We start from the raw sequence: 15,598 nt of genomic DNA on the forward strand, positions 1-15,598 counted from the left end.
CTTGATAAAGGAATGTAAAAAGGTTGATTTTGTTTAGATAAACATTTATATTTTAGAAGATATTTTGGGAATTTTTGGGAGTGCATTCTTTCAGCTTGTCTTCAAAGGGATTCCAAAAATATTCCTGTATGGTGAGGCGGTAATGAGTTTTCACTAGCTTTATGAAAAGCCTAAAAAAAGCATTTGCGAGTGAGTGTGACCACGCAGCAATGGAGGTGGGTGTGTCCTGCGCTAAGGAAATAGAGTGGATGCAGAAGTTTCTGGTGTCATCTCCTGGTAGAAAGAAAAACAATTTTTCGGTATGCAGAGAAAAATGTGGGTGATTTAACTTTACTAGTTGATACAGACCCCTATTGCGATGACTTTTTTCGTGCATCCTGATGGTGGCACTTGAGGCTAGCGAGCCAACGGGTTCCGTGGGTGAGAGGGCACAGGAGGGCAATGTCGTATGGAGGCCCGAACACCCACAAGTAGCTAACCCGGAGCAAGGAGGTCCTCGGGCCACTATCTCCAACTTAGCTGAGGAACTTCAACAAAGGTCTCAACAAGGATGGAAACAAAGGTAAGTGACCATGGCCAATCCACCTCAAGGCTCAATATTAACATAAGAAACTGAACAGGAGATTGACAGCCTGTGAGCAATGGCACGGGAGGGCAGGACTGCAGGGATAAAGAGCTAAGAGAGGGACCAAGCAATACTGTGAAATGGCCACCTTGTAAACCTTTACTGAAGAAAGGAAAACACTGCCATACAGAGCTGAAGAACTAGAAAACAGGGCATGTAAGACAAAGATAGGAATGCTCAGCTTCATCCCGGGAGGAGAAAGAGTGGTACCCTGCTATGCTATTCCATACTATGGAAACATCATACCTGAGCATGTCAAAGAACCCTCACAGGCATTCACCCCAGTTACAGACTACGAACAGGGAGCATCAAGGTTTGCCAAAACACACAAACAAGGCTGCAGCGGACAGTGCATCCACTGATCAGAAGAACCATTGCTGAAAAACACAACATTGGAGTGTGGATATGTGGAGGGAAAATGTCCAAAACTGAAACAGACAGCATAAGAAAGCAGAAAACACTGCAATTTATTTTCAAGAGATGACTAAAAAATTGCAAAAGTTCCAGGTTGGGGTGAGAACATGCAAGACGTCAGCAGCCAGATTGAGGCGGACATCGCCGCGCATGAAAGCAGTTAGATAGCACCCTGAAAACGGAACTGTACAGGAAGAGACAGAAAGAGGATGGGGCTATTTACGAAGGTGATAAATTCAGGAGTGCAGGTGGTAAATGCAGGAGCAAAAGTAGCAAACTCAGGAGTGTTAGAGCCAGAAAAGAATGACATTTGAAACTGAAGCAAACCAGAGGTCAGACTAAAGAGAAGATTATGAAGAAGAACGAAACAACAATTTTATACTACTTGTCCACCTCCCCAACTCTCAGGACAACATTACTGTAGGCTTAGGAGGGTGGTGACGCAAAGTTGTACCTACAGAGATTTCATGGTCTCAAAGTCCCCATGAGTGTGAGCTGATTTGCATCTTTGATGACATCATAGAAAGTGATGTTAGACGACCTTAGACATCAAGGGCAACATGAGACGACACAATAGCAATTTTTTTTTAAGTCTAAGTAAATGTAAAACAAGTAAAGAAACAGCAAATCCTCACTAGAATAGTCTCAGGGTTGGCAAAAGTGGTAGAGCAACACCATGAGTTCCAAACTTCTTTCTCCTATCACCTGGAGTGGTCTGTAGGAGACACCCCCCTGATGGGATGGCTTCCTGAAGCCTCGTGCCGCTCAAAAGATGACCAACACAGAACAGAGCCCTGAAGGTAGCCACACTCATAGTTCAGGTTCCAGCCCTTCTGACCAGGTGTGACATTTATGGTGCTGAGTGCGAGAACTCAACTTGACTTCCAAGTTAGTGATGTGACTTTACAGAGGAAAAAACTGGGGCCAACTTCACAAGGTCTATTTAAAGAAGTTTTATCTCGCTGCATAGATGTAAGCCCTTCTGGTCTGGTTCTAATTAAGTAGCTTTATATATTCTGTGCATAAACACAGCTTGACATATCGGCAGAGTTTAATATGCTACTTATTGCTGAGGGAGGGAGGAACTCTGTCATGGGTTATGTTCCCTCCCCACATTTAAACATGATAATAAACAGCACACTCCACCTTATATACACTTGAAAAACACTGACAATTGTAAGTTATGAAAAAGAGCAAAATCTGTAACACCCAAAACGGCCATGCAAACTATAACTCGCACAAAAAAACATGACTTCTGTGTACATTGTGTATTGCACATCGTAATTGACGAAATACAGGGCTTTTTTGGTTTTGGGTTTGCTGAACCATAAGGGATCTTCAAGTGTGTGTGTTAGGGGAGGGGGCAGTTGTGTGTGTAATATATAAATATATATGTATGTGTATATATTTATATATGTATGTGTGTGTGTATATGCACACATTTCACACATAATTGAATACATATAAGGAGAGAGAATATATTTGCATAAATAATTATGTGTGTACATTTACACATATATACACACATACATATATTGCAATCCTCCTATCGGCTGTGATTCCACCAATGAGGATTGAGGATATGAAATATAAGCCAATTAGACACCAGATACCATGTTACAGCAGTTCGAACATTGAGAAAGGCACCATGCCGAAACGCGTCTGGAAGAATTACTTTCAATAAATATATTTTTAACCCCGCGAATGCGGATGGAGCGGATACATTATATATATAAATATATACACACACATATACACATACACACACACGAGCAAAGTATACTTTTCAGTGTTTATCACGTATCCATATTGCCAAGATGGCTGAACAGAACGCACAACGAGGGTGACAGACTCTATTCACAATCAGCATCTCACCTGTTCCATCCTTGGACGTCTTATGGCTTCGCAGTTCCTCGGACTTGTGAAAGTCAATGCTGGCATAAGTGTTCAGACTGGCGATGCTGCTGCCAGTGCTACCAGCTACGCCAGAACCACTAGCGACGCACTGGGAGAAAGGTTTCGGCTGCATGGACATCCCTTCCTGGCCACCCTCTTTGGCCAAGTCCAAATCTATGTAGTTCAGACCACTTTCAAATCCTCCTGATGGTTGTCGCGGGAGGCTCCCTGGGTGGTCGTCTGGCACAGCTGCCATGGCTCCATTGGCAGTTGCAGTGTTGGCAGCCGTACCAGCACCCACCTCCCCTTTGGTCCAGACGTTCTCAAAAGAAGCGGAGCTATGGCGCTTGGCGTGGTCGGAGAATGGCACAGAGAGGGAGGCAATGGTGGTGGGCACAGAGAGGAATGTCTCGGAGCAGTGGCGGCGGCGCCCCTGCGGGTCCACGCGGATCAGTTTGGCACCTTGGTTGGGGTTGGGGCTAAGTTTCTGGACAGAAAAGGTACCAATGTCAGCAATGTGCTCCATTGGGTCGCTCTGCCGAAGGGTGGTCTCCTGCTCCACAGGTGAGGAGGACTTGGGGGTCTCTGCACCTGTACTGAAGGCCATCTCCGTATAGTCACTGAAAGTCGGCGAGTCGATCAATGTAGGACATGCTGCAGCCCCTTTTACATTCAAGCATTCCTCGGGTGTAACCCCACATGGTTTCCTCTTGGGCTCACTGACCCCCAATGGCGTGGCAGGATGCCGGGAAAAGCCAGCAGGAGGGTCCAACTCCATGTTCATGTACTCCGAAGCTAACGGAAGAGTGGGCAAGTTATGGAACCCGCCCATGCAGGAAGTCGGCCTGGGGAGCGGCCGAGCAGATCCGGTTCTGAACTCGATACTCACATACTCGCCAGGGCTCTTGGGAGCCGGCGGCAGAGCAGGGTTCTCGCGCACCTTCGGAAGGGTGTTGGCTTTTGAGACGTCAATGAAGAGGTTGACGTTTGGACGGACCTTGACCCGCTTCAGTGGGGCTGTGTTCGCCATCTTTGGTGGGCCGAAGGTCAGCAGCACGTGTTCGGGGTCTTCTAGGCTGTCACTGCTGGTCGACGAGGAGCAAGAGTGGCGCGTGGAGGACCCCACGTGGCTGGTGAATGGCCGGACGGTGGCCCCTGCCGTGTGCTTGTAGGACCGCGGCAGGGAATAGTAGGAGTAGATCATCTTGGGGGCGTCGTCTCCCAGATGAGGACTGGTGTCTGGCGGCGTGCTAGAGGCGGAGCAGCTCAGGGGGGACATGTTCATGTATTCACTGACTGACATTTTGCTGTCGTTACTGTCCACAGAAAACTTCTCGCCGTGCATCCAGCTCTGGCGGTAAGCAGAGTTGTCCGGGGAGCAGCTTCCATTTGGAGACATGACCATATAGCCACCGATCTCTGTACGGGCGATCTGCTGAGGCGGTGACACACTGTTGGGGGTCATTGGCATGTAGTCGTCGCTCTTGCTCTGGCTTCCAGGATGTCCTCTAGGCAGCATGGCCATGTAGCCGTTGTCTGTGAGACCCACTCCCGTCTTCCCGTTGTCCCTCAGGGACTCGCCGTGACCGGGATCATGGCCATTCGGGTAGGAGGATGAATGTGCTCTGGTAGAGGCAGTGACTGATTCTCGGCTTGCTGTGCGGGTCATCATGGTATATTCCTCGCCTTCCTTTTTCCTTGGCGCCTTTGGGGTCACCCTGCCCAGGGACATTGGGGGTAAAGAGGCTCTCTTGTTCACACTCCGGTCTGGCTCGCATTCCTTGTTGGAACTCCACTTGGGGGCTTTCCTCTGGCTCTGCCCCTCCTGAGACTGCAGGCCCTGCTTTCCCATGCTTATGTAGTTCAGATTACTGTCATCTAGGGAGGGGGGCAGGAAATTCAGAGGGTCATAAGAGGTCCTCAGGTCTCCTGGGCTGGAGCCACACTCATCAGAGGAGATAAATCCATAGTCACTGGGTGATTCGGAAATGGAATTGACCAAAGTGTGTGTGTAAACGCATTCTGAACCATGACCGCTCGTGCTGCTTGAGGACAGGCTGACCGGGCTGGGCAGAGAAGTTGGGCGAGCTGAAGGCACTGGGGTGGGCTTAGTGTGACTTACAGGGGGGTTGCTTGGCTTGTTCGCACCAGAGGTCTTCTGCGACTTCACCCGCATGATCGGTGTGGTGCTGATGGGACTCCCATCTTCTGAGGTTGGTCTTGAAGCTGAACCATTCCCATCGCTGGCCGTGCAAACTCTCTGGAAATTGTGTTTCATTGCCGGGGAGGTGCTGGCTGCCACGTCCCCTCGCGACCGCCGCGAAAACCCGACTTGGCTCGGCGGTGGGTTGGGGTGGTGGCGCCTGGTAGGGACAGAGATAGGGTTGGAGGGGAGAGACTGGCTCTTGCTCCTTAGCCTGAAAGCCTCGCTCATCGCCTTCATGGCTTCCAAGATGGTCTCGTGCATGTTCTGTGCTACCACGGAGTCCTCCACCTGCATCCAGAACTCCCCAGCACCGGTCACCGCGGACCGCCCAACCTCAATGAAGAAGTAATTCTCAGAGTGACCACACCGACGCACGTTCATAAGTTGAAGAACCACAGCAGCCGCGTCGGAGCTCAGCTTCACAAAGTTGATGGTCTTCTCAGTCAGACAAAGCCGGTAGATCCCGACAAGGTTCTTGGCTTGACCGAGACCCTTTGGGCGCAGACTGACTTGCCAAACTTCTTTAAAGGCCGGCCCTGGGGGGGCGATGTCGTCATCCCCTTTCTCAGCGGGAGCTTTTCCTGAAGAAAGAGAGAAATAAGTCAATGTTAGAATGCTCATTCTCAATAAATTCATCTTATATAACAGAAGGCAATAGGTAATCAACTTCAACTATTTTTAAGTTGTGCGACTGATTGAAATACAGTGGACGTAAGAAATTACTTTACAAATGATATTACATATGGCAATGAAAGTGATCCTTGTCAATAATTTAGTGTTATAAAACCATTTACAATAGAGTGGTCCTTGTTGCTTATTTTGTACTACGTAACATACGGCAGGTCATCGTCAACAACGCCATGTTAAGTTAGAGGGTCATCGTCAATGATTTGAGGTTGTGTAACAGAGGCCAACAGAGCAGTTGTTAGAATTGGGGGTCTCTGGTTGGCGCAGGTTTGTACTTGCGACAAGCAGGGACCCTCTCCTCTAAGTCAGGGCAAAGGATTACTCCCAGAAATAACCCCTACTCGCCCTTTAGGTAGTGTGGCGCAAGCAGTCTAGGCTAAACTCTGGAGTACATAGGGTTAAACATTTGCAACATCACACACAATGACCATCAACCCACCACACAATGACACTAGACTGTATTTCTGTAAAAATATCTTCTTTATATATATCTTTAGATCAGGCTTGTAAATACAGTCTTTGCGTAGTTTAAGAAAATGGTTCCAGTTACTCTCTGATTATGCCACAGGTCTTTGTATCAGCGTTAAAAGAATTGTTCTGGTGCTTAAAAAGGGTTGCGGACTCTTCCCTAGTCCTGGTACGTTCCTCCAGCAAGAATTTCAATCAGCCAGGGCCTCTCTGTGCCAACGATCGGACCCGGTCTGCCCAATCTCACGCCTCTAGCGGGATCGGCGGCCGGGGAGTCACTGTCAGCCTGACGAGCGCGCTGCACGGCTGTCAGGGGAGAGAGCGGGGGCCCGGGGAGCGCTCACTGCGCGGCTCCGGGGACTCGGCTGAGGCAGATGGCGGTGCGAGCGAGGTGGGACAGCGGCTCGCACCGCGGGACGGGAAACAGTACCTTTGTCTTTTTGAAGGGGTCGGGTGCAGGCCGGCTCGGTGGTCCACGTCGCGGTGTCTTCCTCCCGAGGTTGGAGCGAGCGGCGGCTCGGCTCTGGCTCGGAGGTTGGCGTTGCGGCGCGGGTCGGGTAGACGGCGACACACCTCAGGTCCTGGAAAAGGGGGGCAGAGCCCCGGGTAGCAGCGTGAGGCGCACACAAGCCTCTCAGGTCACAGCAGATACTTGGCTAAGTCCGTTCTTGCGGTGCTTCGCAGTTAGGCAGGCGGTAGGGACGGTGATTAGGCCAGCGAGGCTGGGCCTTTCGGTGTCACCTGGTGCCGGCCAGTTAGCAGATGCGGTGCTCGGCGGGACGGGGTGCCAAGGGCCTCGTAGGAGGGGCGCAGGGATTCTTTCACGGCGCGCTCCTCTTTCCTTCAGCAGCTGTGTCGATCAGGTTGCTGGCTCACAGCAGCTCCTTCTTCCAGGGGGACAGGGTAGCGCCCACTGTTCCTGGGGCGCTGGTCAGGGGGCAAGTTCACAGCAAGCCCTTGGAGATCTTGGTAAAAGTTTTGGCACAAGGTGGATAAAAGCAAAGTCTTTCAGTCTTTCTTCTCCTGCTCTCCTTCAGCAGCAAGGCACCCACTACAGGCCAGTCTCTTGGGGTCAGAGTCAGTACTTCTCCTTGCAGCTTCCAGGGTCCTTCTCTTCAGGCAGAGCTTCTTCTTTGCGCAAACTGGATCTAATTTACAAGGAGCAGGGCTCCTACTTTTATACACAGTTTCTTTTGTTCTCACTGGCCAGGGGGGCCTCTGCATAACTGCTCTCAGCTCCTGAGCACTTGCGGTGGGTACTTCTGCTTCTGCATTCAGTGTGAGGGCAGGCACATCAGCCGCTCCCCAGGGGGGCGGAGCCGGCATTGAGAGGGCAGGAGTGGCCTGAGTACTTTGTTGACAAGCTTCGGTCCTTCCTGGGCCAGGTGCAGGCTGAGTCATCAGTCGCTCCCCAGGAGGGCGGAGCCAGCATTGTGGAGGCAGAGCACAGCCTGATGCATCATTCAGGGGAAACTCCCACCACCCATTAAGGGGTCCTCCTGCTAATCACTACCTGTCAACTCCCAGCCCTGTCACTCACACACACCAGACAGTCAGATCCACATCCAAGCAGAAGCGGGCTGAAATGGTTAGGCAAGCAAATGCTAACTTTCTAAAAGTAGCATTTGCAAACACAGGATATTAAAATAAACTTTACTAAAAGAAGTATTTTATTATTCTGAGTCCAGGCATACTAAACATGAATTTCTACCATGTTCCCTGAGCCTGCTGGGATTATAGAGTGTAATAATTCCAGCAGCCCATCTGGCCTAGAAGGGAACAGGTAGCCTTACAATAGTGAAAAACGAATTTGGCAGTAATTCACTATTAGAACATGCCACACACATCAGGGCATGTTCTACCTTATCCTTACAATGCACCCTGCCCTCAGGCCTACCATAGGGGTGACTAATATGAAGTTTAAGGGAAGGTTCAGGGGCTGGCAAGTGTGTGCACTTGCCCAGCCAGGGTGACAGTACCAGACTGCACGCAGGTTCTGCAATGGCAGACCCTAGACACATTTTAAGGCTGCTTCTGTGGGTGGCGCAACCAGCGCTGCAGGCCCACTAGCAGTATTGGCATTCACAAGCCCTGGCACTCCTGGTGCACTCTACTGGGGACTGACAGTAAATCCAATGAACCAATCATGGACATCAATCACATGTACACTTTACAACAGGGAGAGCATATGCACTTTAGCACTGGTCAGCAGTGGTAAAGTGCCCAGAGTCATTAAACCAACAAAATTAGGTCAGAGAGAGTATTGGAGGAAGGCAAAAAGTTTAGGGATGACCCTGCCAAGAGGCCCAGGTCCAACACAACCCCCTTCCAGCCAAAACGCAGGGTAGACCAATCACCACTGTGATGGGCTTCCCTGCTTAGGGCGATAGAACATGGACCTGGCCCGCAACAGCAGGGGCACATTCCAGTTCTACGCCAAACTGAACCTATTTCAAATCCTCTGTCCATACTCTCAGGGTCCACCCAGCTAATCCCTGGGGCACCCTTCTCTTCCTCTGTGGACACCACCTGTGCAGCCTCTAACCTTAACTTGCTCACAGGTGTGTCCCAACAGACAGACATCAAGTCATAGCGGCCACTGACGGTAGTCAGAGATGAGACCCAGGCCTCATGCCTCTCAGGGCTCTCAAACCTCTGTGGCCTTAAAGAGTGGGGGGCAGTAACCCCAGGTGCTTGGCACCCTTTGTCCACTCTCCCTCCTGTCAGGTCAGGTATGACATCCTGGCACTGACCCACCAGTCCCAGGTCTGTACCTGGCGGCTGTACCAAATACTGGGGTGGCCTCTCCCACACCCGGTCCTCCTCCTTGGGGCTCTGTACCCTCCCACCTGGAGTGGTACCCCCTTCCAGAATTGTCAGGGCACCTGAGGCAGGTGACCTGCCCAATTCGCCCACCAGTTCAGGGGTGCTATCCTGCAACTGGGGCACCAGGTCAGGGGGGACACCCTGCACCTGGCCCTCTATCCCAGGGTCTAAACCCTCTAGTTGAACCGGGGTCAGAGGCGAGGACTCCCTCCCTCTGCACCCCCTTCCAGAGTACTGCCCACTCCCAACTTGAGTGGTACCCCTAGAAGTGTCATGGGTCAGGACACTGATTACAGTGGTCCCACCCTCCAGGTCAGACAACACCTGACCCTGGCTTCTCAACTCAGGGACCCAACCCTGCAGTTGAACACTTGCCTGGCGCACCAGGACTTTCCGGGGAGCACGCCTGCCCCCCCTGAGGGTGGCACATAGCTCATGTGTCGTGCAACAGCCTGCCCGGCGCGGATCTCCCAACCCCTGTCCCTCTGACAGTGCGGGAAGATCCCCCAGGACAGAAGTGGTGTCCCCCTGGTCATTCACTGGGGACGCAGCCCTGCTGGCTGGCCCCTGACCCACTGGTTCTTCCACTGGGGACTCTTTCCCCCTCTCGCCCCTCTTTCTGGACTTCTGCACCCTCCCAACTGGAGTGGTACTGCCAGTCACCAGAACTACTGGAGCCCTGTTTACAGAGCCTCCACGTTCTCTAGCCACTGGGGGATCCCCCTCAGCGGGTGACTCATCCGGACAGCCTAGGCTCCCCACCTGGTGTTCCCTTAAAGAACCATCCAGGCTCTGAGACTGAGGTTGGGCACTACCGGGACAAAACCCATTCTCACTCCTTCCCCTTAAGGACAGGACGTGAGGCCCTACACCCATCTCACTACTACAGGACCTAGCTGGGCTACTCTGCGCCACTTCCACCACTCTGGGCTGGAAGATACCTGAGACACTCCCCACAGGATCACACCCCAATGCCTCTCCAGACCCTCGGGAATCCACCACAAGGTCTGCCTCCAATGTGAGCTCCCTGGGGCCAGAGAACTCACTCTCAAACAGGTGTTGGCATAGCTCTGGAAAACTGGGACTTAAAGTATGCTCTCCCACAATTGGATTACACAGCCCCCTAGTAGGGTTAACCAAATTATCCTTCACCTCACCATCCAGCGCCTCACACACATACTCCACACCATTCTTCTGAGACTGGCCAGACAGTAGCGAACTGTCTCTGTCACACAACCCACACTCTTCTGGGCGGTCCTTACACTCACCCACCAGGACCTCAACCATGGGGGAATCCCTCCCACCACTAGGACCATGAACTCCTACGCCAGCTACCCTATTCCCTTCAGGGACGCTGCGCACTACTGGAGCTACCTCATGCCCTTGAACCTCCTGGTGTATGTTAACCCCCTCCAAGTCAGGTGCCATATCTCTAGGTGCGCGCGCTATGCTGTCTGCACTAGATACCTGAATGTTGCTGCCACCATCTGAGCTGGACTCCACCTCCAACTCAGCAAAGCTCAATCTCTGAGCTACACACATTTCTTGTTGCTGGGCTGAAGCCCTCCTGGCCTCAAGCGCCTCGAGCTCCAAGTCAAGTTTCCTCATTCTTAAGTCATGCGCAAGCTCCATTTTCATTACTTCCAGGGCTAACCTCCTAGATTCTAGCTCCAGTTGCCCATTTATTTCCAGCTCTGCCAACTTCAATTCATGATCTCGGGTTGCCTGTCTGTCCGCCAGCTCCTCTGGCGACAGACCTCGGCCAGAAACACTGCTACCCAATGGGGAGGTTGCACCCCTCCACTCTGGAGTCAGGGGTCCCTCCAGCTGCTGTTCTGCCTGCTCAAATTCAAAATCCTTTCCAGGGGCATTCCTTGCCTTGACCCAGGCCCTCAGCGCCTTTTGGAACTGCTCCCTTCTGGAGAGTCCGGTCATGGAAATGTTCAAATTTTTGCAGAACCTCTTGAGCTGTTTCCTGGTGTAGTTTTCTAGTTTCTCCCAATCACAGTCAATAGAAGAAATGGATGCTGCCTTTTCCATTTTCACTGACACAGGCATGACTTCAAAAACACATGGAGATCTCTTCTCGCAAATCATAAATCCAAAAAAAACAAAGTCTGTGGCTTAGTTACTGGACTGTCATCACTGTGCAATGGTCAATAGTCAATGTATGGACACTGCAAATGTAAATTCGAGATCCTCACCGCTGCGACCAATGTTAGAATTGGGGGTCTCTGGTTGGCGCAGGTTTGTACTTGCGACAAGCAGGGACCCTCTCCTCTAAGTCAGGGCAAAGGATTACTCCCAGAAATAACCCCTACTCGCCCTTTAGGTAGTGTGGCGCAAGCAGTCTAGGCTAAACTCTGGAGTACATAGGGTTAAACATTTGCAACATCACACACAATGACCATCAACCCACCACACAATGACACTAGACTGTATTTCTGTAAAAATATCTTCTTTATATATATCTTTAGATCAGGCTTGTAAATACAGTCTTTGCGTAGTTTAAGAAAATGGTTCCAGTTACTCTCTGATTATGCCACAGGTCTTTGTATCAGCGTTAAAAGAATTGTTCTGGTGCTTAAAAAGGGTTGCGGACTCTTCCCTAGTCCTGGTACGTTCCTCCAGCAAGAATTTCAATCAGCCAGGGCCTCTCTGTGCCAACGATCGGACCCGGTCTGCCCAATCTCACGCCTCTAGCGGGATCGGCGGCCGGGGAGTCACTGTCAGCCTGACGAGCGCGCTGCACGGCTGTCAGGGGAGAGAGCGGGGGCCCGGGGAGCGCTCACTGCGCGGCTCCGGGGACTCGGCTGAGGCAGATGGCGGTGCGAGCGAGGTGGGACAGCGGCTCGCACCGCGGGACGGGAAACAGTACCTTTGTCTTTTTGAAGGGGTCGGGTGCAGGCCGGCTCGGTGGTCCACGTCGCGGTGTCTTCCTCCCGAGGTTGGAGCGAGCGGCGGCTCGGCTCTGGCTCGGAGGTTGGCGTTGCGGCGCGGGTCGGGTAGACGGCGACACACCTCAGGTCCTGGAAAAGGGGGGCAGAGCCCCGGGTAGCAGCGTGAGGCGCACACAAGCCTCTCAGGTCACAGCAGATACTTGGCTAAGTCCGTTCTTGCGGTGCTTCGCAGTTAGGCAGGCGGTAGGGACGGTGATTAGGCCAGCGAGGCTGGGCCTTTCGGTGTCACCTGGTGCCGGCCAGTTAGCAGATGCGGTGCTCGGCGGGACGGGGTGCCAAGGGCCTCGTAGGAGGGGCGCAGGGATTCTTTCACGGCGCGCTCCTCTTTCCTTCAGCAGCTGTGTCGATCAGGTTGCTGGCTCACAGCAGCTCCTTCTTCCAGGGGGACAGGGTAGCGCCCACTGTTCCTGGGGCGCTGGTCAGGGGGCAAGTTCACAGCAAGCCCTTGGAGATCTTGGTAAAAGTTTTGGCACAAGGTGGATAAAAGCAAAGTCTTTCAGTCTTTCTTCTCCTGCTCTCCTTCAGCAGCAAGGCACCCACTACAGGCCAGTCTCTTGGGGTCAGAGTCAGTACTTCTCCTTGCAGCTTCCAGGGTCCTTCTCTTCAGGCAGAGCTTCTTCTTTGCGCAAACTGGATCTAATTTACAAGGAGCAGGGCTCCTACTTTTATACACAGTTTCTTTTGTTCTCACTGGCCAGGGGGGCCTCTGCATAACTGCTCTCAGCTCCTGAGCACTTGCGGTGGGTACTTCTGCTTCTGCATTCAGTGTGAGGGCAGGCACATCAGCCGCTCCCCAGGGGGGCGGAGCCGGCATTGAGAGGGCAGGAGTGGCCTGAGTACTTTGTTGACAAGCTTCGGTCCTTCCTGGGCCAGGTGCAGGCTGAGTCATCAGTCGCTCCCCAGGAGGGCGGAGCCAGCATTGTGGAGGCAGAGCACAGCCTGATGCATCATTCAGGGGAAACTCCCACCACCCATTAAGGGGTCCTCCTGCTAATCACTACCTGTCAACTCCCAGCCCTGTCACTCACACACACCAGACAGTCAGATCCACATCCAAGCAGAAGCGGGCTGAAATGGTTAGGCAAGCAAATGCTAACTTTCTAAAAGTAGCATTTGCAAACACAGGATATTAAAATAAACTTTACTAAAAGAAGTATTTTATTATTCTGAGTCCAGGCATACTAAACATGAATTTCTACCATGTTCCCTGAGCCTGCTGGGATTATAGAGTGTAATAATTCCAGCAGCCCATCTGGCCTAGAAGGGAACAGGTAGCCTTACAATAGTGAAAAACGAATTTGGCAGTAATTCACTATTAGAACATGCCACACACATCAGGGCATGTTCTACCTTATCCTTACAATGCACCCTGCCCTCAGGCCTACCATAGGGGTGACTAATATGAAGTTTAAGGGAAGGTTCAGGGGCTGGCAAGTGTGTGCACTTGCCCAGCCAGGGTGACAGTACCAGACTGCACGCAGGTTCTGCAATGGCAGACCCTAGACACATTTTAAGGCTGCTTCTGTGGGTGGCGCAACCAGCGCTGCAGGCCCACTAGCAGTATTGGCATTCACAAGCCCTGGCACTCCTGGTGCACTCTACTGGGGACTGACAGTAAATCCAATGAACCAATCATGGACATCAATCACATGTACACTTTACAACAGGGAGAGCATATGCACTTTAGCACTGGTCAGCAGTGGTAAAGTGCCCAGAGTCATTAAACCAACAAAATTAGGTCAGAGAGAGTATTGGAGGAAGGCAAAAAGTTTAGGGATGACCCTGCCAAGAGGCCCAGGTCCAACAGCAGTCAATTACTTCTCATGTTGTAGAACATCTATTATTTCATGTTATATCACATCATTAAACATTTCACATTTTCTAACACATGGCAATAGGGTGGTCATTGTCAATATTTACTGGTTCATAACAATTGGCCACAGGGTGGTCATCTTCAGGGATATAATATTGTAAAACAGATGCCAGTTTATCATTAATAACTTCATGTTCCATCACAATAAAGGCGCTCATCGCCAATGACTTGATGTAACAAACAGCAATAGAGTGGTCATCGTCAGTGATTCAATATTACACGACAGACGTCAAGTCCGCATCAAGAACATTAGGTTGTAATACATTGGAGTGGTCATCGTAAACGATTAAATATTACACAACAGAGGAGGAGCTACGCTAGCAACCAAGATGGCCGCGTAAGCTCCCGGCTCCGCCGACCTCTGCCAGCAGCTCGAATATCCTGTCTTTTATCCTGACTTCACGCCAGATTCCCTTGTTCGTGAAGTTTTGCTGACGCTAAAGGTGCAATCCCGAGTTCTCTACCCCATCGGCTGACGACGATACGCCGTGTCTCCATTCTCGGCCTAACGACGTGTGGAAGCCGGGACCTCGATTTCTAGCCTATCCGGGTTGGAATTGAATAACATCGGCCGTGAGACCTGGACTGCGCCCGGTCTCCGGAAGTGTGCCCTGAATTGGTGTTTCCGGTGATGATCCTGTGCATGACCTACATCGAGGACACACCAGCGTGTTCCACCGGTTGCCGTGGTGGGGGTCCAGTGCCCGAAGACCTCGCTGGCCTCCCGGGGTTGACGGACTGGGGCCCTCGCTGGTGGCGACGGTGTTTTCTGGTAGACCTAGAGCGCCCGCTGTTCACCATCTGATTTGCGTGGCCTGTTTCCCCGGAGTAGCCGGCCTTTGGGGTTCAAGTCCGGCTCTGTCGCCTACTGAGAGGGGATGGGGCGGACGGAAGGCACGCCATCGCTGCAGGCCGTCATGGCCGCCATTGGGGCGCTCCACTCGCACACTCTCGCTGTGTTCCGGACACTGGTCATGAAAGTGGACGGTATCCTGGGACCGGAGGATGATTCTTTGTTCAGTCCCCAGCGAGCAACAGTACCAGCGGTGCATTGCACGCCTGAGATCGAGGTCCCTGTGCAGATCCCGGATTTCACGAGCCTTGGCGGTTTTCGATCATCGACAAGCCAGCCTGTGTTTATCGCCAGCACCTCCTGCCCGATTCCGCAGATGCCTAATGCGTCTATAGACCGTCTTTTCTATGCTACAAAGTTCCTCAGTGACTGTTGGAGATACTCGCTGTTCTTGGACACCTTTCCTCGTTCGATTGGCGGACTTTGAAAACTTTTATCCTGTCTTCGATCCTTCAGCACCGATTTGAACTTTTCTGGACGCTTTGTCTTCTCCATCAAGATGGCGGCTCGAGTGGGAAAGACTCTTATGTTGGACCGTACTGGCCAGGGCTGAATTCGATCGCTTGGGCTTGATATAATGGTTTTATGCAAGGCTGGGGCTGTGCCTATATTGTGATGGGAGTCAGGTTTTTTTTATGGAACTCCCCCGGTTGGTTTGTATATTCTCTTGCATATTGGCTTCACTACGTCTCGGGGTGGTCGCTGTTGACGGGGGTACGGGAGACCGGGAGTGTATTTGCTTTCTCCTCCTCCACTCTATCTTTTTCCCCTTTCCTTGGGGTAGTTCTTG

At 51.8% G+C, this 15,598-nt stretch overlaps 1 protein-coding gene across 1 annotated transcript in view; it reads right to left on the minus strand.

Annotated features, from left to right (window-relative positions):
• LOC144798799 (insulin receptor substrate 1-B-like) overlaps positions 1 to 15,598 on the minus strand; it is a 334,685-nt gene that overhangs the window by 168,257 nt on the left and 150,830 nt on the right. Inside the window, exon 2 of the mRNA XM_078669843.1 lies at positions 2,915 to 5,722. Within this exon, the coding sequence (XP_078525969.1) occupies positions 2,915 to 5,722 (2,808 nt within the window). The remainder of the gene's footprint in view (positions 1 to 2,914; positions 5,723 to 15,598) is intronic.

The sequence above is a fragment of the Lissotriton helveticus genome, chromosome 12 (genome assembly GCF_964261635.1).
Source record: "Lissotriton helveticus chromosome 12, aLisHel1.1, whole genome shotgun sequence".
Taxonomy (NCBI): Eukaryota; Metazoa; Chordata; class Amphibia; order Caudata; family Salamandridae; genus Lissotriton; species Lissotriton helveticus.